Source organism: Balaenoptera musculus, chromosome 15 (assembly GCF_009873245.2).
Source record: "Balaenoptera musculus isolate JJ_BM4_2016_0621 chromosome 15, mBalMus1.pri.v3, whole genome shotgun sequence".
In the NCBI taxonomy this organism is placed as follows: Eukaryota; Metazoa; Chordata; class Mammalia; order Artiodactyla; family Balaenopteridae; genus Balaenoptera; species Balaenoptera musculus.
This window is the reverse complement of record NC_045799.1, coordinates 58801790-58823803: the sequence shown is the minus strand read 5'-3', so window position 1 is coordinate 58823803 and position 22014 is coordinate 58801790. Positions and strand designations below refer to the sequence as shown.

The window sequence follows — 22014 nt, the reverse complement described above, 5'->3', positions numbered from 1 at the left end:
CAGTGAGTGAGCGGCAACAGTGGGATTCGAACCCACGTTTGACCTCAAGGCCCATGACCTTAACCCCCTATTACCCTGTATCCCTGTGGGCTGAGGGCCAGTAAGGCAGTCCCTTGATGGGTCTGGACAGTGGGGTTCAGGAATGCACCTCTTATGGCCTGGCCTGCTTATTTGAAGGGGAAAAATACCATCTGCCTGCAGGGATGGATGCCAACGTTTTCCATGCCCCCATCACTTTCCTTCCTAGGATTTGGCTGTTTTCCAAGGCACTGCTAGACCACAACACAGTGCAGCTTTTTCTCAAGGCATCTGAAGAGCAGAGGGGAGGCCAGGTCCTGACCCTGCAGAGCCGAGCCCAGCACACCTGGGCAGCCGTGCCCCGTCTTCTGACCCTCACAGGTGTGCTGAAGCAGAAGGAGACACTCACAGAAGGTGAGAGCCTGGGGAACGCCACGGGGCAGGGACAGTGGGGATTTGGCAAACACTTTCTGTGGGTCCACAGCGTAGATGAAATCCTACACTTTTTCAAGTCCACTGATGCTCTGTTCCGGTGTCTCACACACTGGTGAAATCCCTCTGTCAGAAATTAATACCCGTTCAGACAAAGTGAATCTTCTGCTGTCTAAATACTAAACAGGCTTCCTTGTGCAGGACTTGTCAGAGCCTTAACATGCTAATGGACATTGGAAATAACCAGGAAGGAGAGTTGGGTTCAGTGTTCGCCAAACAAAGTTTTTCTAACACTTTTTTTTCTTCCAGTTGTATTGAGATGTAATTGACAAGAAGCACTGTATAAGTTTGCGTACCACATAATGATTTGCCTTCCATACATCAGGAAATGATTATCACAGTAAGTTTAGTGAACATCCATCATCTCACACAGACACAAAATTAAAGAAATAGAAAGAAAATTTTTTCTTATGGTAAGAACTCTTAGGATTTATTCTCTTAACAACTCTCATATATAACACAGAGCAGTGTTAATTATATTTATCATGTTGTACATTGTATTCCTAGTACTTACTTATCTTATAACTGGAAGTTTGTACCTTTAAAAAAATTTTTTTTGAAGTATCGTTGATTTACAATGTTGTGATAATTACTGATGTACTGCAAAGTGATTCAGTTATACATATATACACATTCTCTTTTTAAACATTCTTTTCCATTATGGTTTGTCATAGGATATTGAATATACTTCTTTGTGCTATACAGCAGGACCTTGTTGTTTATCCATTCTATATATAAAAGTTTACATCTGCTAACCCCAACCTCCCACTCCATCCCTCTCTCAACCCCCTCCCCCTTGGCAACCACCAGTCTGTTCTCTATATCCATGATTCTGTTTCTGTTTCAAAGATAGGTTCATTTGTGTCATCTTTTAGATTCCACATATAAGTGATATCATATGGTATTTGTCTTTCTCTTTCTGACTTACTTCACTTAGCATGATAATCTCTAGTTGCATCCATGTTGCTGAAAATGGCATTATTTCGTTCTTTTTTTATGGCTGAGTAGTATCCCATTGTATATATGTACCACATCTTCTTTACCCATTCATCTGTCGATGGACATTTAGGTTGTTTCCATGTCTTGGCTATTGTGAATAGTGCTGCTGTGGACATAGGGGTGCATGTATCTTTTTGAATTAGAGTTATGTCCAGATATATGCCCAGGAGTGGGATTGCTGGATCATATGGTAACTCTATTTTTAGTTTTTTGAGGAACCTCCATACTGTATTCCACAGCGGCTGCACCAACTTACATTCCCACCAAGAAGTTTGTACATTTTGATTGCCTTCATCCAATCCCCCCCACATCCCCCACCTCTGGTAACCACAAATCTGATCTTTTTTTTAAAAATTGAAGTAAAGTTGATGTACAATATTATATAAGTTACAGGTGTACAATATAGTGATTCACAATTTTTAAAGGTTATACTCCATTTAAAGTTATTATAAAATATTGGCTATATTCCCTGTGTTGTACAATATATTCTTGTAGCTTTTTAATTTTATACATAATGGTTTATACCTCTTAATCCCCTACCCCATTCTTGCCCGTCCCCCCTCCCTTCTCCCCGCTGGTAACCACCAGTTTGTTCTCTATATCTGTGAGTCTGTTTCTTTTTTGTTATATTCACTAGTTTGTTTAATTTTTAGATTCCACATATAGGTGATATCATACAGTATTTGTCTTTCTCTGTCTGACTTATTTCACTTAGCATAATACCCTCCAAGTCCATCCATGTTGCTGGAAATTACAAAATTTCATTCTTTTTTTATGGCTGGGTAGTATTCCACTGTATATATATACCACATCTTCTTTATTCATTCATCTGTTAATGGATGAATTGCTTCCATATCCTGGCCATTGTAAATAGCACTGCTATGATCATTGAGGTGCATGTATCTTTTCGAATTAGTGTTTTCATTTTGGGGGGTATATACCCAGGAGTGGAATTGCTGGGTCATATGGTCATTCTATTTTTAGTTTTTTGAGAAACCTTCGTACTGTTTTCCATAGTGGCTGCACCAATTTACATTCCCACCAACAATGTACGAGGGTTCCCTTTTCTCCATGTCCTCGCCAACATTTGTTATTTGTTCTTTTTGATGATAGCCATTCTGACAGATGTGAGGTGATAGCCATTGTGGTTTTAATTTGCATTTCCCTGATGGTTAATGATGTTGAGCATCTTTTTCATGTGCCTATTGGCCATCTGCATGTCCTCTTTGGAAAAATGTCTATCCTCTTCGGAAAAATGTCTGTCCATTTTTTACTCTGGTTGTTTGTGGGTTTTTGGGGTTTTTTTTTTGATGTTGAGTTATATGAGCGATTTATATGTTTTGGATATTAACCCCTTATCAGTCGTATCATTTGCAAACATTTTCTCCCATTCAGTAGGTTGTCTTTTTGTTTTGTCGATGGTTTCATTTGCTCTGCAAAAGCTTTTAAGTTTAATTAGGTCCCATTTGTTTATTTTTGCTTTTATTTCCTTTGCTTTAGGAGACAGATCCAAAGAAGTATTGCTATTGATACGATTTATGTCAAAGAGTGTTCTGCCTATGTTTTCCTCTAGGGGTTTTATGGTTTCTGGTCTTACATTTAGTTCTTTAATCCATGTTGAGTTTATTTTTGTATATGGTGTTAGAGAATGTTCTAATTTCATTCTTCTACATGTAGCTGTCCAGTTTTTCCAGCACCACTTATTGAAGAGTAATCTCTTTTTCTATGAGTTTGTTTCTGAGGTATAATTTTGAAGTATAATTGAAGTACAACACTATGTTAATTCCTGTTACACAACATAGTGACTCGATATTTCTGTGTTTCCAACTGATTACGGTAAGTCTAATTATGATATGTCACCATACAAAGATATTGCACAGTTATTGACTCTATTCCCCACACTGTACATTTTATACCCATGACTCATTTATCTCGCAGCTGGAAGTTTGTGCCTCTTAATCTCCCTCACCTATTTCTCTCTTCCTCCCCTCCCCACCTCCCCTCTGGCAACCACCTGTTTGTTCTCTGCATCTGTGACTCTGTTTCTGTTTTATGTTTGTTTGCTTACTTGTGTTTTTTTTTAAAGATTCAACATATAAGTGAAATCATACAGTTTTTGTCCTTCTCTGTCTGACTTATTTCACTTAGCATAATACCCTCTAGGTCCATCCATGTTGTCAGAAATGGCAAGATTTCATTCTTCTTATGGCTGAGTAGTATTCCATTTTATATATATATATATAGACATACATACACACACTACATCTTCTTTATCCATTCATCTATCAATGGACAGTTAGGTTGCTTCCATATCTTGGCTATTGTAAATAATGCTGCAATGAACGTAAGGGTGCATATATCTTTTCTAATTACTGTTTTCATTTTCTTCAGATAAATACCCAGGAGTGGATTTGCTGGATCATATGGTAGTTCAATATTTAACGTTTTGAGGAATTTCCATACTGTTTTTCAAAGTGGCTACATTTAATACTTTTTATTTTGACATGATTTCAGATTTACAGAAAAGTGGCAAGAATGTTACAAAGAATCCCATAGGCTCTTTACCTAGCTTTACCAATTATTGACATTTATCACAATTGCTTTATCATTTTTATTCTCTCTCTTTGTCTGTTTTTCTGTCTCCCTCTATATGTGTGTGTGTGTGTGTGTGTATAAGACATTATTATTTGCATATAAGTTTTTTTTGGCCAAGCCATGTGGCATGCGGGATCTTAGTTCCCCAACCAGGGATTGAACCTGCGCCCCCTGCAATGGAAGCACAGAGTCTTAACCACTGGACCGCCAGGGAAGTCCCTAAAATTTTTTATTCTTGAACTGTATTGTACTAAGCTGCAGACATGATAGTTCTTCACCCCTAAATAGTTCAATGTTTATTTCCTAAAAATAAAGACATTCTCCTATGTTCCACAATACAGTTCTCAAAACCAGAAAATTAACATTTATATAATGCTGTTATCTACAAACCTTATTCAGATTCCACCAGTTGTCCCATTAATGTCCCTTATAGTAAAAGAAAATCCTGAATTGTGCATTACATTTAGTTGTATTGTTTCTTTGGTCTCTTTTATCCTGGATCAGTTCCTCTGTATTTCTTTCTCTTTCATGATTATATTTCAAAGGGTACAGGGCAGTCAGTTTGTAGAATATCCCTCATTTGGGGTTTGTTGGATGCTTCCTCATGACTATTTTCAAAAAAGCCTTGTTGGCAGAATACCACCTGATGTCAGTTTGTCCCGGTGCTACTGGTGACATCAGTTTTGATCACTTGATTAAGGTAATGTCTGCGAAGTTTCTTCACTGTTAAGCATTTTTCCCCTTTGTATGCTAACTCCATAAAACAAGTTGAGAAGTACTTTCTTCCCTTCTGTTTTCTGAAAGAGTTTGTATAAGATTAGTGTGAATGCTCCCGTAATTGTCTGATGGACTCTAGGAGAGAAGCCATCTGGACTTTTCTTTGTGGAAATTTTTTTTTTTGAAAATGAATAGATATATAAAGTTATTCAGATTTTCTATTTCATCATGTGTCAGTTTGCGTAAGTTACATTTTTCAAGGAATTTGTCCATCTCCACTAAATAGTCAAATTTATTGGCATAGTTCATTATATGTATTATAATCCTTTTCATGTATGCAGGATCTACAGTGATACCCTTGCTTTCATCACTAATAGTTGTTACTTGTGTTTCTTCTCTCTCTTCCTTATTAGTCTAACTTGGATTTCATCAATTTTGTTAATCCTTTCAAAGAACCAAATTTTGGTTCTGTTAATTTTCTCTCTTGTCTCTTTTCAATTCCATTGCTTTCAGCCACTGTCTCTATTATTTCCTTTCTTACACTTAATTTGGGTTTACTTTACTCTTCGTTTTTTAATAAATTTATTTATATTTGGCTGCATTGGGTCTTCGTTGCTGTGCGGGCTTTCTCTAGTTGCGGCGAGTGGGGGCTACTCTTTGTTGCGGTGCGCAGGCTTCTCATTGCGGTGGCTTCTCTTGTTGCGGAGCATGGGCTGTAGAGTATGCGGGCTTCAGTAGTTGTGGCTCACGGGCTCAGTAGTTGTGGCTCACAGGCCCTAGAGAGCGCGGGCTCAGTAGATGTGGCACACGTGCTTAGTTGCTCCGTGGCATGTGGGATCTTCCCAGACCAGGGCTCGAACCCGTGTCCCCTGCATTGGCAGGCAGATTCTTAACCACTGTGGCACCAGGGAAGACCCTTTTGCTCTTTTTTTATAGTTTATTTATGGCAGATCCTCAAGCCATTGATTTTTAGACCTTTTTTCTTTTCTAATATAAGCATATAAAACCATACATTTTCCTCTTAAGTTCCTTTAGCTGCATCCCACAAATTTTTATGTCATGTGTTTTCATTATCATTTATTTTGAAATATTTTCAAACGTGTGACTTCTTCTTTGACCCATGTATTTGAAGTATGTTGCTTCATATCCAAATATTTGAGATTTTTCTAGATAGCTTTTTAATATTGAATTTCATTGTGATCAGAGGATCTCTTCTGTAGGATAAGTCTTTTAAAATTTGTTGTGACTTGTTTTATGGGCCAGTCTATATCTATCTTGTGAACATACCTTATGCACTTAAAAAGAATTGGTATTCTGCTGTTGTTGGGTGTAATGTTCTATAAATGTTAAGTCAAGGTGCTTGGTTGTATTGCTCTGATATATATCTTTACTGATTTTTTTTGTCTGGTTATTGTATCAATTAATGAGAGAAGTGTGTTAAACTCTCCAACTATGTGGATTTCTTGCTTTCATTCAGTCAATTTTTGCTTCATGTATGTTGACGTACTAGTATTAGGTGCATAAGCAAATATGATTATTATGCATTCTTGATGAATTGACCTGTTTATCATTGTGAAATGGACTGTTTATCTCTCACACAATTCTTTGTCTTGAAGTCTGTTTTGTCTGATATTAATGTTGCCACTTTTGTTTTTTATTGGAATTTGTACTGTATATATTTTTCCACCCTTTTTCTTTCAAATATATATTTCCTATAGTTAAGGTACATTTCTTGTAGCCCACATGCAGTTGGATTTTGCTTTTATTTCCAGTCTGACAATCTCTGCCTTTTAATTATGGTATTTACTTGATTTATCTTTAATGTAATTATTGATATGATTAGATTTTTGTCTACTATTTTGCTGTTTTGTTTTCTACTTTCCCATATATTTTTTTGTTCCTCTGTTGCTCTTTTTTTGCCTTCTTTTGGCTGATTTTAAAAAAATTTTAGAACTCAGTGTTAATTTATCTGTTGCTCTTTCAACTATGTTTCTGTATGTTCTTTCACATTCTACTTAGAGTTTCTGGTATCATTTCTCTTCAGTATAAAGAATCACATTTATAGAAACTAACACAACATTGTAAAGCAACTATACGCCAATAAAAATTAAAAAAAAAAAAAGGATCACCTTTCGCATTTCTTGTAAGTCTGGCTTACAACAGTGAACTCCCTTAGTTTTCATTTATTTGAAAATGTCTTATTTTGCCCTGATTCTTGAAGGATATTTAAAAAATGCATATGTATATCTCTTAACACACTTAGAAGTTTTTCATATTTACTTCTTCAAAGATTTCTTTCTGTCCCATTCTCATTGTCCTCTCCTCCTGGGATTTCCAACTGCACGTGCTTTAGAAGTTTCTATATTGTTCCACAGATCACTGCGGCTCGGTTGACTTTTTAGTCTTTTTTCTCTTTTCTTCAGATATCTATCAATCTATCTTCCAGTTCACTGGCTCTTTAATCTTTCTTCTCCAAACACCAGCCAATAAAAATTTTAAGACCATCCAATAATTCTTTTTCAATCACAGATTTTATGTATTTTTTTTAGTTCTAAAATCACCACTAGGCTCTTTTTATTAATTTCTATTTTGCAGCTGAGGTTTCTTATCTATTCATTCAATACAGAAATATTTTCCTTATATTTTTGAGCATGGTTGTAAGAGCTGTTTTAAAATCCTTATCTGCTAATTCCAGTGTCTAGGTCATCTTGGGGTTGATCTCCCTTGATGATTGCCCTTTCTCTTAAATATAGGTTACATTTTCCTATTTATTTGTATGTCTAGTAATTTGCGATTGTATTCTAGACATTTTGAATGATGTTAAGACTCTGATTCTTTTATATTTCTCTGAAGAGTATCGTTATTTTTTAAAATTTTATCATGCAGTTAACTTGGCTGGGCTCAAAATCCAAACTCTGTCTTTCCTCTGGTGGGCTGCAGTGGAAATAATTTTCAGCTCTTTTATCTTAGCTGGTCTGCTTGGAGTCTGTACCACCCTTGTGAAGTTCAAGGATTAGCTTTGGACAGAGTTTATAGGTAGAATTTGGGATTCCCCCATGTAGCTCTCTCTGGAATTTCCCACTTCACTTTTTATTTGCTATTGTCACCTTGAACTCTGTTCTTTGATTCTTTAATCAGTAAGACCATAGATTTCTGTGTGAGTTTTCTTCACCCTGCATGGCACCAAAAAAGAGTAAAAACATACAACTCAACTATTGCTGGTCCTTTCCTCCAAGTTTTAACTCCCCTCCAGTGTCTGCCTGTTTATGGTCAGTCTCCAGCCACTTCAGGTAACTGTTTCATATATTTTGTCCAGAGTGTACAATTGTTACCTTGGGAGGGTTGGTCCATTTAAGTGTCTCCACCATTAATGGAAATAGAACTCCTCCTGTGTCCTTTTGACATGTCCCTATCATTCCTTGACCACTTCCTTTATGACCAAAAAAATGTTTTAATCTCCTGTTATATTTTCTCTGAGATGGAATAAGTCATTTCTCCAAGGATTCCTGGTTCCTTTTTGTGCAAAACGGTATTTAGAAACTAAGATCTGGGTTCTAGGTGTATTTACTCCTACTGAAGTATCTGTCTCTCTAGGCCTTCTCAGTGGACAGACCAAGAAAATAGATGCATGTGTACATACATGCACACACACCTATATCTGTCTATCTACAGATATATAAGTTTACAACCATTAGTCCTTAATTCCAATCCATCATCAAAAAGCTCATTCTGTTTCTTCCTCCTTTTCATATTTCTTATTCCCTTCTTCAACAGTAAGAAACTTGGCTCCAATTATTCACAATATATTTAGTTATTTGTTCAGCCCTAGGATACATAGAAAGTAGTCAGAATTACTAACCTATACCTTTGAGAAAATAAACCCTTTTAGCTAGAATTCAATACTTGTTTAGAGTTCTTCTTGTTTTTAGCCTAAGGGTATAAATCTAAACACAGTGTTTATTTATTTTTAAATATTTATTTATTTATTTATTTGGTTGTGCCGGATCTTAGTTGCGGCACACAGGCTCCTTAGTTGCAGCAAGCGGGCTCCTTAGTTGTGGCATGAGAACTCTTAGTTGCAGCATGCATGTGGGATCTAGTTCCCTGATGTGGGGTCGAACCTGGGCCCCCTGCATTGGGAGTGTGGAGTCTTATCCACTGCGCCACTAGGGAAGTCCGCAAACGCGGTGTTTAAACGTTAGTTGGGGTTAATCTCCCACCCACCCTGTGTGATGCTGTAAATCATTTGAAGTACAATTGGTTCACTGGTTTCTGTTTGTATTCCATTTTCAGGTTTCCCCTATCTTTATTGATTTTGTGTATTTATTTTTCGATTATGTGAAACATTAACAAGTTTCCAAAAGTCAGAATTATACAAAATGGGATCTTTCGCCCAAGCATCCTTGACCGTAGCACCCTAGCTGGACATCTGTCCAGGGCCCTGTGTTTCAGAATCTAAAGACTCTGCTTTCCCACCTACCTTGGGGGAATAGTATCATTCTGTAATCTTGCAGTAATATTAACACTGACCCTCCTAATTCCTAATTGGTTAAATTGTGGCAAAACCAAATTGCATAATAAAATACCTGTCTAAAGATCAAATGACATAGGTTTGAAAAAATTTAAATACAATCAAGCAGCGTACTGTTCTTCTCAAGTTTACTTTGACTTACACTGATGGTCTCCCCTTCATCTTTCTGAAGTTTATCATTTGCAGCTGATAACTAACAGACCCTCATGCTGATCTCTTAACACACATTGCTTCTTTTTTTTTTGGCCATGCCATGTAGCATGTGGGATCTTAGTCTCCTGACCAGGGATTGAACCCGTGCCCCCTGCAATGGAAGGGTGGAGTCTTAACCACTGGACCACCAGGGAAGTCCCAACTGCTTCATTTTTGAAGGCAATTATTCAGGTATAATTTCTTGGGGTACAATTTACATATGGGGAAAACCCCTTCAAGTTTTGATAAACTCGTACAGTTGTGTACCCACCAACACAGTCTTGATACAGAATAGTTCCATCACCCCAAAAAGTTCCTTTCTGCTGCTCATTGTCACCAACCTTTCCCCCACCCCCTGTCCCTGGCAACCACTGAGATGTTGTCAGTCCCTATAGTTTGGGCTATTCCAGGATGTCACAGGAATGGAACCATACAGCACGTAAGTTTTGAGTATGGGATCTTTTGCCCAACATGATGTGGCTGAGATTCATCAAAGTTGTATGTATCAGTAGTTCTTTTTCCTTTTTACTGGTGAGTAATATTCTATTCTGTGGATATACTGCAGTTTATCCATTCACAGCTGAAGGATGTTTGAGTTGTTTCCAGTAATTTCCAATTATGAATAAAGCTTCAATAATCATTGGTCTGTAGGTTTCTGTGGGAACATATGGTTTCATTTCTCTTGGGTGAATACCTAGGAGTGGGATTGCTGGGTTGTACGGCAAGTATATGTTTATAGGAAACTGCCAGACTGTTTCCAGAGTAGCAGTACCATTTTCCATTCCCACCAGGAATGTGTGAGAATTCTAGTTGCTCTGCATCCTTGCTAGCAATTTGTACTGGCAGTTTTGGGCTTTGGGTTCTTTTTTTTTTTTTTATCATTCGAATTGTTTTTGTAGTTGTATCTCATTTTGGTTTTAATTTGCATTTCCCTAATGACTAATTTTGTCGAACATCTTTTCATCGGCTTATTTGCCACTTGTAAATCTTTTTTGGTGAAGTGTCTATTCAAACCTTTTGCCCATTTAAAAAAATCAAGTTGCTTGTTTTTTATTATTGAATTTGGGAATCATTTATACAAGTCCTTTATCAGATATGTGTTTTGAAAATATCTTCTCCTGATCTATGTCTTTTTATTTTTTTAATGGTGTCTTCTGAAAAGTGGAGGTTTTAAATTTTGATCAAGTCCGATTTATCTTTTTTTTTTCTTTTGTGAATCATGCTTTTGATGTCATATAAGAAATATTTGCCTGAGGCCACAAATTTTTCTCTCATATTTTTTTTCTAGAAGTGTTATGATATTAGGTTTTAAATTTAGGTCTGTGGTTAATTTTATTTATTTATTTATTATTGAAGTACAGTTGACTTCCAATGTTGTGTTAGTTTCAAGTGTATAGCAAAGTGATTCCGTTTTATATATATATATATATATATATATATATATATATATATATATATATATATTCTTTTTCAGATTGTCTTCCATTATAGGTTATTACATGATATAGAATACAGTTTCCTGTGCTATACAGCAGGACCTTGTTGTTTATCTATTTTATATACAGTAGTGTGTATCTGTTAATCCAAAATTCCTAATTTATCCCTCCTTCACCCTTTCCCCTTTGGTAACCATAAGTTTGTTTTCTATGTCTGTGAGTCTGCTTCTGTTTTGTAAATAACTTCATTTGAGTCATATTTTAGATTCCACATATAAGTGCTATCATATGATATTGATATTTGTCTTTCTCTGACTTACTTCACTTAGTATGATAATCTCCAGGTCTATCCATGCTGCTGCAGTGGCATATTTCATTCTTTTTTATGGTTGAGTAATATTCCATTGTATATCTGTACCACAACTTTTTTTTTTTGAATTTTTGAATTTTATTTTATTTATTTTTTATACAACAGGTTCTTATTAGTTACGTATTTTATACATATTAGTGTGTATATGTCAATCCCAATCTCCCAATTCATCCCACCACCACCCCCCGCCCCCCCGCTACTTTCCCCACTTGGTGTCCATATGTTTGTTCTCTACATCTGTTATACCACATCTTCTTTATCCATTCATCTGTTGATGAACACTTAGGTTGCCTCCATGGCTTGGCTATTGTAAATAATGCTGCTATGAACATTGGGGTGCATGTATCTTTTCTTTTTTTATTTATTTAAAAAAATTTTTAATTTTATATTGGAGCATAGTTGATTAACAATGTTGTGTCAGTTTCAGGCGCACAGCAAAGTGATTCAGTTATGCATATACATGTATCTATTCTTTTTCAAATTCTTTTCCCATTTAGGTTATTACAGAATATTGAGCAGAGTTCCTTGTGCTATACAGTGGGTCATTGTTGGTAATCTATTTTAAATATAATAGTGTGTACATGTCAATTCCAAACTCCCAATCTATCCCTCCCCCGCCCTCCCCCCGGTAACCATAAGTTCGTTCTCTAAGTCTGTGAATCTGTTCCTGTTTTGTAAATAAATTCATTTGTATCATTTTTTTTCTTAGATTCTGCATATAAGCAATATCATATGATATTTGTCTTTCTCTGTCTGACTTAATTAACTTAATATAATGTGGATAATCTCCAGGTCCATCCATGCTGTTACAGATAGCATATTTCATTCTTTTTTTTTATGGCTAATATTCCATTGTATATGTGTACCACATCTTCTTTATCCGTTCATCTGCTGATGGACACTCAGGTTGCTTCCATGTCTTGGCTATTGTAAATACTGTTGCAATGAACATTGGGGTGCCTGTATCTTTTCGAATTAGAATTTTCATCTTTCCTGGATATATGCCCAGGAGTGGAATTGTTGGATCATATGGTAACTCTATTTTTATATTTTTCAAGAACCCCCTTACTGTTCTCCATAATGGCTGCACCAGTTTACATTTTCACCAACAGTGTAGGAGGGTTCCCTTTTCTTATGTGGTTAATTTTGAATTAATTTGTGTATATGTTTGGGTAAAGTTCACGGTAGTTTTTTCACATGTGGATTTCCAAACAATTCAGCAAATTTATTAAAAAGACTATCCTTTTCCCGGTTAGTTACCTTTGCACTTTTGTCAAAAATCAATTGACCATTTGTGTATGGGTCTATTCCCTGATTCCACACTGTTCCGTTGACATTATTTCACACTGGTTAACATCTTGTAGGGCATGGTGACATAGGGCCCTACAATGTAAGGAATTTGTAAAAAGACGATTTCAAGATTCTGCGAGAAATTTCCATCTGTATAGAAAGTGCTCTGGACTCTGTGATAGAGGTTAGCAAGAGCTCAATGTCTGGTAGCACAGAACAAGGGTGTCTAACCCAGCCTGGGGGTGCAGAAAGGCCAAGCAAGGCTTCTTGGAGGTGATGACCCCCGAGTCAAACCTTGAATGAAAGGAGAGAAGTATAAGGGCACTTGAACCACGTCAAGACCCTACTGGAGCCCAGTGGGGTCAGGAGATGTAAATGGTTCTGATAAGAGCAAGAATTTCTCTAATGCATGAGTTACGTATTGGGATGGGACTAGCTTAAGGGTGTGTGGGACTAGCTTAAGGGTGTGGAATCTTTTTCTCCAGTGGGTGGAAGAGACCTCTGAGCAATTTCTCTCTGTAGAATTCCAGGTTGGACCCCTCGAGGCCTTCTGGGTCTCAGTTTTGTTGTCTGTAAAATGGGGGCTTTCTATCACTTTGATCCGTGACTCTCCTGAGCAGGATTCAGCACTGGTATTAACAGACACGCCTTATCAGGCTTGCTGCTTTTTTCCCAAAGCTCTTTTATTTGTGAATTAGCTTGCTTGGTCCTCGGAGCATCCTGCGGGGGAGGTGGTTTAATTTGGTCCATTTCCCAGATATGTTCTCTCCGACATGAATTAGAATTATATCATGGATCTAGGAACTTCCTGCCCTAGGATTCTTTGCCTTCCTTCCCAAAGCAGCCCAGTACCCTGGGCTGACCTCCTTCTTTGTATGGGCTCTCTCCCATCCTCTACAGGTACCATCAAGGTCACTGCCGACTCAGCTGTGCTGGAATTCCTCTTGCGGGACAAGCATGAGAAGGCAGGGAACAGCACCAGCGTGCACAGGGTGACCTGCATCCTTGCCCAGAATGGCAGCCGGGCCTTGCCAGGAGAGCTCCAGCTGAGGGGGCGACTGCAGGCCCAGACGGGGAGCCTTGAGGGCCAGGCCAGCCTCCGTGCTGACACGGCCAGCCTAGCTCTGGGTGGAGTCTGCATCTGGGGCCCTGGGCACGGCCAGCTCTCGGTCAGACTGAGTCACAACGTCAGCACCTTGAGTGAGGCAGGTAGGAGGGGTGGATAGGGTCCAATGGCTTCCTCCCCCAAAGACTCCCACGGCCTGAAGCCAAGGGAGTTAAAGGAGCCCCCAGTCCCCAAACCCACCTTCCAGCTCTATTTCCTCCCCCTACCAGCTTCTCCCAGTGCCTCCACCTTCCCTGGGCTGTTATTCAGCCAGAACACTGGTTGCTACCCAGTACAGACACACCTCAAAACTGGAGGGCAGATGCCCCTGCCACTGGCCCCTCCCCCAGGACTCCCCGCCCCCAGGACTCCCCACCCCCAGTCCGGCTTCTCCAGCTTGGAAGCCTGGTCTAGTGGGGCCTCCAGGATGTTCTTGGCACTGTGGTTAAGAAATAGCTCGGACACCCGCAGCTCTAGCTTCTTGGGGACATTTCCACGGGACGTGGGGGCGCCCAAAGGTGCAGCAACAAGAGGAGAGCACAGGATCAGACCCCTGTTCCCCTCATGCTTTCTGAGACCCCATGCCCTGTCTTTGAGGAGGTAGGAATCCAAAGGGGACACAGGGCCTATCAATTGCTAGGTGTGGCCATTGTAGGTATTAGGTGGGAGCTGGGGGGTTAGTCTGCCTCAGGGCTCAGGGGCCCCTCCAGAGAGCAGGAGGGCTGTCAGTGACCCCGTTCTGGCTCCCGTGGAGTGTACCATCTTCTGGCTCCTCTCATCCCCAGGACTCCCGTCCCAGGCAGAGATTCTCCTACTGCACAGCCGCGTGGCTTCCAGCCTCTCAGTGCGTGTGACGCTGCGTAGTGCAGAGCGTCAGCTGGATGCTGCCCTTGGCCTGGAGGGCCCGGTCACCAGCGCCCCGGGCAGCCGGCTCCGTGCCAGCCTTGGCCACATGGTGCCCGGCCTCAGGCGCTGGGGCCTCCCCTTCTCCGTGGACGGCCGCGGGCACTTGCAGGTGGGTGAGGGGGCTGGGCCCGGGCCCCGTGGGGGCAGTGGGCCTGAGGGACACCCACAGCTTTGCTTCTCCCAGAGCGTGGGACCCAGTCTGGCGGTCGCGCTGGTGGTGAACGTGGATGGCGATCAGCTTCGTGTAGCCCTGGAGAGAAGCGGAGCCGGCGGCCACTGGGGACTGGCCCTGGGGCTGCACCGCGGCCTCTCAAGTCTCCAGGTAAGTGACCCAAGGTCCCCATTTGGGCAGGGCCCACTGGCTTTGCAACTTCTCTAGTCACCTTCCCAGCTCCCACCAGCTTGCCCCTCCCACCTCCCTAGCCCCTCCCACCAGCTTGCCCCTCTCACCGTCCCAGCCCCTCCCACCTTCCCTCCCAGCCTCTCACCAAATTTCCCATCCTCCTTTCCCATCCATCCTTTCTCCTTTCCTCCCACCCTCTCCTCCACCCTCCCTTCCTTCCTCCCCACCCTGCCTTCTACTCTTCTTCTCTGTCTTCTGTCCACTTGTCGTCCTGTCCTTCTGTCAACGCTCCCTCCCCTGCCCTCATAAATGGAAGTGTATTTGAGGCAGCTCCCTCAGAGGCGCTCTGGGTCTATCTAGTAAAATGAAAACTGCTGAGACTCTCACCCTTCAGCTCGTGTCCTGGGTTACCTCCCCTGGAGAAACCTGGAACACTAGACAAGGAAACACACACACAGCTGTCTTTTGCATTGTTCTCAACAACAAAAAGCAGGAAACCACCTCTGGGCCTGGCACAGGTGTGGCTAAACCATCCAAAGTGTGTGTGTCAGGGTGAGTGAGCCAGGCGTGCGGCCCGAATCCAGCCTGCTTCATCACTTACCAGTTGTGCAACTTTAGTCCAGTTGCTTACTCTTTCTGTGCCTCAGTGTTCTCACCTGCAAAATGGGACTGTTAGTAATCCCTGCCTCCCATGTTTACCTTGAGGATCAGATGAGGAACCAGTTAGAACCTGGCACACAGGTTACTTCTGTTTTTTTCTGGTTACTTCTGTTTTTGATGATTCTGTGGGTTAGCACTTAGGTCTGCACAAACCTCTCTTTGGGGGTTATCTTCCCAGGGAGGCCTTCACAAAGGGAGATGGGGTCAAGCTGGATCTCAGTACTCTGTCCAGGGTTAAGATCGGGGAGAAACACCTCATGCCTACACATGCCTCCTACCCACCCTGCTGGTCTCCCTAGGTCAACTGCAGTGGAGACGCTTCGCCTGCCCAGCTGTCTGGGCTCTGCTGGGGGGACGTCACTGGGTGGCCTCATGAGGTACAAGGGTCTCTGTCACAGGCAGGGCAGGGTGGGAGATGGTGGTCTGCCTCCGGGGGGGTGGGGTGGGCACAGGGTGAGCACCAGGGGCTGCCTGCTGGATGGCTTGGGCCTGTGGCCACTGCCAGGCCGACCCACACGGTCCCCTCCTCCAAGCCCTCCATGTCCCCAGTAACATGCATCTGGGCTCCCAGCCCTGAGGGGACCCAGCCCAACCTGACAGCAGATGGATGGTCCCTTCTGTAAGCACGCTTAGACAGTGACCCAGAATCCAAGTGTTTCAAGCCAGCCTCTGCCACGGGGAGCTGGGCTGGTGACAGGCATATCTGGGTCTTTCGAGGGAGACAGACCGTGGGGCTCACAGGCACACATGCTGCCCAGGCCGGGGCACAGCACAGCTTAAGTAGCTCCGAGCTCTCCCAGGCCAGGGTGCAGGTGGATAGTAGGTCCTCTCCTTCGAAGGCAAGGCATGACTGGGAGACCTGAGCACAGGGCCTGGACTCCCTGATCTCCAGCGGGGCCCTGTGGCTCCTGGGCCAAGAGCTGTGGGTGAACGGGACATGGGGCGACCACTGGAGTTGCCTGCAGACCTTGTCAGTGCTGCCCTGTGGGCAGCTGGGTGGGCAGCTTGTGGTAGGCCTGGCTCAGCTGAGCTCTCAGTCCAGTTGGCTCTAGGGGGCCAGCCAGTGAGCATAGCCCTGAGGACGGCCTGGGGGAGGAGAAGGACAGAGGTTTTTCTGCTCCTGAGGATCTGCTCCGGGACCAGGGAGACATGAACCTGGAGGTGCTGAGTGGATGCTGCAGGGTGTCTGGCCTGAGGCACTGCCTGGGGGCCCTGGGAGCTGGTGCTATGGGCTCACCGCCTGGCTGTCCAGATAGAGGGAGCATGGCCTCCTTGGGGAGGACTGTTTCTGCCAGCTTCACCTCTGTGAGCGTAAAAGATGCAGTACTTTCATGCCTCCAGCTTGGCAGTGGTAGCAGCTCCACCCAGTACGGGGACCTGAAAATCAGACCAACACAACTTCCTGCCCAGACCTGCCACTCACCTGCTGTGTGACTTTTAGCCAGACGTTAACCTCTCTGAGCCTCAGCCTCGTCATTAGTAAACTGCAGGTGGCAACACCTACCTTACACTGTCGAGCATGAAATGGGCCAACGCATGTCAGGTGCCATCTCAATTTGGTATCCTCTCTTTTGGTGTGGTTTCAGCTACCAGGGAATCGTGATCTCATTTTACAGATGTGGAAACAGGCTCAGGGAGGTGAAGTCACCTTCCCAAGGTCACACAGTGGCCTGAATGGCAGGAGGGTTAGCCAAGAGAATTGAGGATCAGGATTGAAAGGGTCTTAATGGGCTGCCTTCCCCCAGAGGAAACTTAAGACCGAGGGGGCACGTGGAGTTAGTAGCTACACCTGTGAGAAAGGGCTGGGGCGCGAGGGTGACTTCTGCAAAGACTAACTGCGCGGGAGGGTTAGGACAAGAGCCATGAATGGACGGCCCCTCCCTCCGAGAGCTGTGGTCTGGAATTCCAGGAAAGGGCTGGAAATCGGGCTTTGCTTAGTCCTAGAGCAGGTCAGCAACATCCAGGCGGGAGAATCCGTGGGCTGCGCTCCGTGGGCGGCCACCCCGAGCTCCGTGGCTCCTCTGGGCCTCCATTTAGCTGTGGTGCAGGTGATACGTGCATTCACCCTGTCGTCAGTGGTGCTGTCCCCACGCCAGGTGGACAGAAGAGCACTGGGTGACGGGAAAGGGCTGAGAGCAGCTCCTGGTTCTGTCACGGGCGTGCAGACACTCCAGGACCCCCAGGTACACTACTTAGAGATGCAGTGACTTCCATTCGAGGCGTTAAGAGGGACGTGTCCAGACCAGAGAGGTTGAGAGGCCCAAGGTTCCATTATGGAAAAGAGAGGAGGAAACGGGAGGGAGGACCCAGAGGCCTCATGGGGAGCGGGGGAGCGGGCATCAGGGGCCCGAAAGTGCTCCGAACGGTCCAATTTCTTGACTCCCTGGGAGGCCGGTTTCAGCTCTTCAGAGAGAAGTGCTTCACGGGAGCATCACCTGTTAAGGGGGGTGGTGGGTGCCCCTGGGGGATGGGGGCTCCCTTGACCACCTGTGGACAGGCAGACGGTGGGCACGCTTGGTGGGGTGTTGTAGGGACACCCACTCGGGCTCACCTGGCCTTTCTTGGCGGCAGAATCCAGCTGTGCTGATCTTGAATGGCTCCTTCCTGGTCCACGCCTTTGGGGCCAGCCTGGCGGCTCGGGTGTCTTCTGGGGACACTTTCGCCCGGGCGCACGTCCACACAGCCTGCGGCCGCCATGCCTGCCTGGACACCAGCCTCCAGCACACATGGCCTCCACTTCAGGCGCTGGGGGTGCCCCCTGACAACCACATCCGAGTGTCCATGGGGGGAGACGAACCCCCCAGGGCCCAGCTGGAGGTGGCCCTGGGCCCATGCACCCTGACTGCCCATGGGGACGTCAGGACAGAGGCCAACGCCACACGCAACTGGACCCTGGCCCTGGTGAATCACTGCCCCCTGCTGGAGGTAAGCTCCCACCGGTCAATGTAGGTTCCCACCTCCCTCCACAAGTTATTAACCGCCTGCTGTATGCCCAGCTCTACACTCAGCATGAGAAACTTTAGTCTTTTTTTGCCGTTGTCACTTGAACTGGGGGACTCGTTGACTACAAAGCTTTGAGCCAAAAATGGGACCAGAACTGAATTTTCTCCCCTTTTGCAAAGGGCCTTCCTGAGACACCGGTTCCCTTCCTTTCTGGGGCTCAAGTTGATTCTGTTCTCACATCTCACTTCCCCCATTCCTGGGGTTAAGGCTCCGGGAGTAAGAATGAGAATAGCACGAAGCAGCAGCTGATGTTCATCAGGCACATGTGCTGAGTGCCCTCTGAGGCCCCTTAAATCCTCACCCCCGGGAGGAAGGGGCTGCTTGTACCCCTCCTTTCATCCCCATCTTGGGTCCCTGCCCCCATGTGGGGTGCGTCCTGGGCCCCAGGGGAGCGAGTTGCTTAAGGTGTCTGCCCTCCAGCCAGTGAACATTGACGTTAGTGATCTATTTCCACTAGCCGGTGCTTTCTGGGTGCCTGGCTCTGGGCTCACAAGTATTAACTTACTTACATCTCCCAGCAACTTATGATGCTATAAATCAACTCCCATTTTAGAGATGGGTAAGCTGAGGTTGCAGGTTGGAACAACCGAGTTAGTGGTGGAGCCAGAACTTGAGCCCCAACCTCTCGATGGGATACCCTTGGTATCAGTCACCTTGCAGAGGGAGGTGCTGATAGAGTTCAGGCCATGGGTCCACTGCTGCCCTCTTCCCACCCAGGCCCATCTCCAACTCCCCCACCTTGGCTTCTGGAGCTGCCCCTAAATCCGACCACTTTCCCCATATTCCAGGCAACTGGAATCCCGCAGGCCCTGCACTCCGAGGGCCGCCTGAGCTGGGGACCCTGTGAATTTGACCTGGCCGCAGGCCTCCGCAGTGACCACGGAGACGCCCACCTGCAGCTGGCCCGCACCTGCGGGGCCCAGCCTTCTGCCCTGGGGCACCTGACCCACTCCGTGCCCCTTCTGGGTCGCCTGGGCCTGCCGCCCGGGAGCACCGTCAGCCTGACTGCCCGGCCCGGCCCTCCCACCAGCCGCGGCTCCCTGGCCCTTCAGATGGGGCCGTGCCAGCTGCGGGGTGCACTGGAGCAGCAAGCTGAGAACCAAAGCACGTGGACACTGGCCACTGAGCCGGGCTGCCCGCTGCTGGAGGTGCGTATGGCGGGCCAGCAAGGTGACTGGAGAGCCAGCTTCCAGAGCCCCTGTCAGCGTGAGGCCTGGGCCTGGCTGACGCTCCCCTCCAGGGGCTTCCCAAGACCCCAGCTACTATTTCCCAAGAACCCTATCGGATACTTGGTTCCTCTTATCTCTAATCCCGCTTTCCCATTCGGCAGATGAGGAAATCGAGGCTGGGAGATTAGAGGCACGCTGTGAAACTAAAGGACCACAGATTCAGAATACAAATTCTGAATATAAATTTTTATAAAAGTCCTTCTTCTTAGTAAAATTCTGAGAGCAGGAAGGGAATGAGGGAAGCTGTCCTCAGCTGACAGTGGGGAACAGTCACATCTTGGTTTCATAACCTGTTAAAAACCACAGGCTGGTTTTATCTGAGCGGAGAGATGGTCTGAGAATTGTCCTGTGATGTTTGGGGAAGGGGAATCCCTGACGCTGGAGTCTGGGTCAGCAGACAGGACTGGTGCCCTTGTCTGAGTGGGACGGGTCCCTCCCCTGTCTCCTGACGGAGCTTCCTGGGCACAGAGGCAGGGTCTGGTCCACTCGGCATCCCTGAGCATAGGGCTGGGCGCCCACAGATGCTCTGTCAGTGTTAATCAGGTCAACACAGGATTGGGCCATGAGAGAGTAGAGCATCACAGGATAAAGCAGGCCTGCCCACTAGAACTTTCTATGATAATGGAAATGTTTCATTCTTTGATATCCAGGACAGGAGCTGCCAGCCATGTGTAGCTTAAAATGAGCTCACTAGTGCTACAGAAGAACCTGAATTCTTTCTTTTACTTGATTTTAATTTAAATTGAACCAGCCCCAGTCTGAAGCATAGACTGAAGACAGATCAGGTTCAAACCTTGGCTCTGCTACTTACTAGCTATATGACCCTGGGCAATTACTTCGCCTCTTTGAGCTTCAGTTTTCCCATCTGTAATATGGGGATATTAACTACCTATTTCAGAGCCATCAAATAGGATGAAAAGAGAACATTCTTGTGAATTACTTAACATGAGGCTGTGCGTGTACTGAGTGTTCTATGATGGACAATTGTTGTGTATTATGATTGCTGTTGCAGTCTTGTTGTTATCGTAATGGGGGAGGGGCACAAGTTGGTAGGCAGGGCTGGAGGGGTAAGAGGGTAGAAGATGGAGAATCAGGGTCACTCCTGATGTGGGACCACCTTCCGACCCCGCTCTCTGTGGTCCTGCAGGGCCTGGGCCTCCCAGCAGGGATGCAGCTCAGCGGCTCTCTGCAGGCCTCAGGTAGGGAAGCAGAAGCTTCAGGGGTCCTCACAGCGGCCGGCCAGACTGCCTCCCTGACCTTGGTGGTGGCCCTGCACCCATCCGAGGCCACACTTCGAGCGAAGATGAGGCACACGCTGCCTTCACTGCACTCCATTCCCCCAGAGACCTCTCTGACCGTCCAGCTCAGGTGGGAGGCCGGGCACCAGCTGGGCCTGGAGCTGCACGCTGGGGCCTGCGAGCTTTGGGGCAGCGGCGAGCTGCAGCTGGACCCCTGGCTGCAATGGCGGGTGCTGTCCGAGAGCTCCTGCGAGGCCCTGCAGGTAGGTGTGCCAGGGGTGAGCAGGGGGGGTGGGCACCAGGGTCTCCAGGGGACAGGACAGGGGCCTCCTTTCTGACCACTGCCAAAACCAGAGAGATCGGGTGAACCCTGGAGGGATGGACTCCTCAGATACTTATTGAGGATCTCCTCTGTGCCCTGGACGTACACCCATAAACAAAGCAGAGATGAATGCCTGCCTGGGGCAGACTGGCAACCCCCAGAATAAATCACTGAACTGTGGAGTGTATTACACAGTGGTGAGGGCTAAGGGGAGAGAGAAAGTGGGAAAGGGGGGCATAAAAAACAGGGCAGATATTGCAATTTTATAGTCGGTCAAGATTGGCCCCAAAGACAGGATGACGTTTGAGCACAAACTTGAAGGAGAGGAGGGAGTAGCATTGTTTTGTGTCTGGGGAAAGGGTATTCTAAGCATGGCCAGTGCAAAGGCCCTGAGGCAGGGCTGGAGAGGGAAGGGCATTCTCTAGGACTGGGGTCAGCAAAGCATCTCTATAAAAGTTCATATAGTAAATATCTTTGGCTTTGCAGGCCATTCAGCCACTGTTGTAACTGCTCAGTGCTGCTATTGTAGTACAAAGTGCCATAGACAATATGCACTATGTGGACGTGT

General features: G+C 45.1%; 1 protein-coding gene across 1 annotated transcript in view; it reads left to right on the top strand.

Annotated features, from left to right (window-relative positions):
* Positions 1-22014, top strand: part of LOC118881644 — a 155835-nt gene that overhangs the window by 84699 nt on the left and 49122 nt on the right. Inside the window, exons 39-43 of the mRNA XM_036826771.1 lie at positions 248-432; positions 13541-13849; positions 14531-14760; positions 14836-14973; positions 15954-16031. Of these exons, the coding sequence (XP_036682666.1) occupies positions 248-432; positions 13541-13849; positions 14531-14760; positions 14836-14973; positions 15954-16031 (940 nt within the window). The remainder of the gene's footprint in view (positions 1-247; positions 433-13540; positions 13850-14530; positions 14761-14835; positions 14974-15953; positions 16032-22014) is intronic.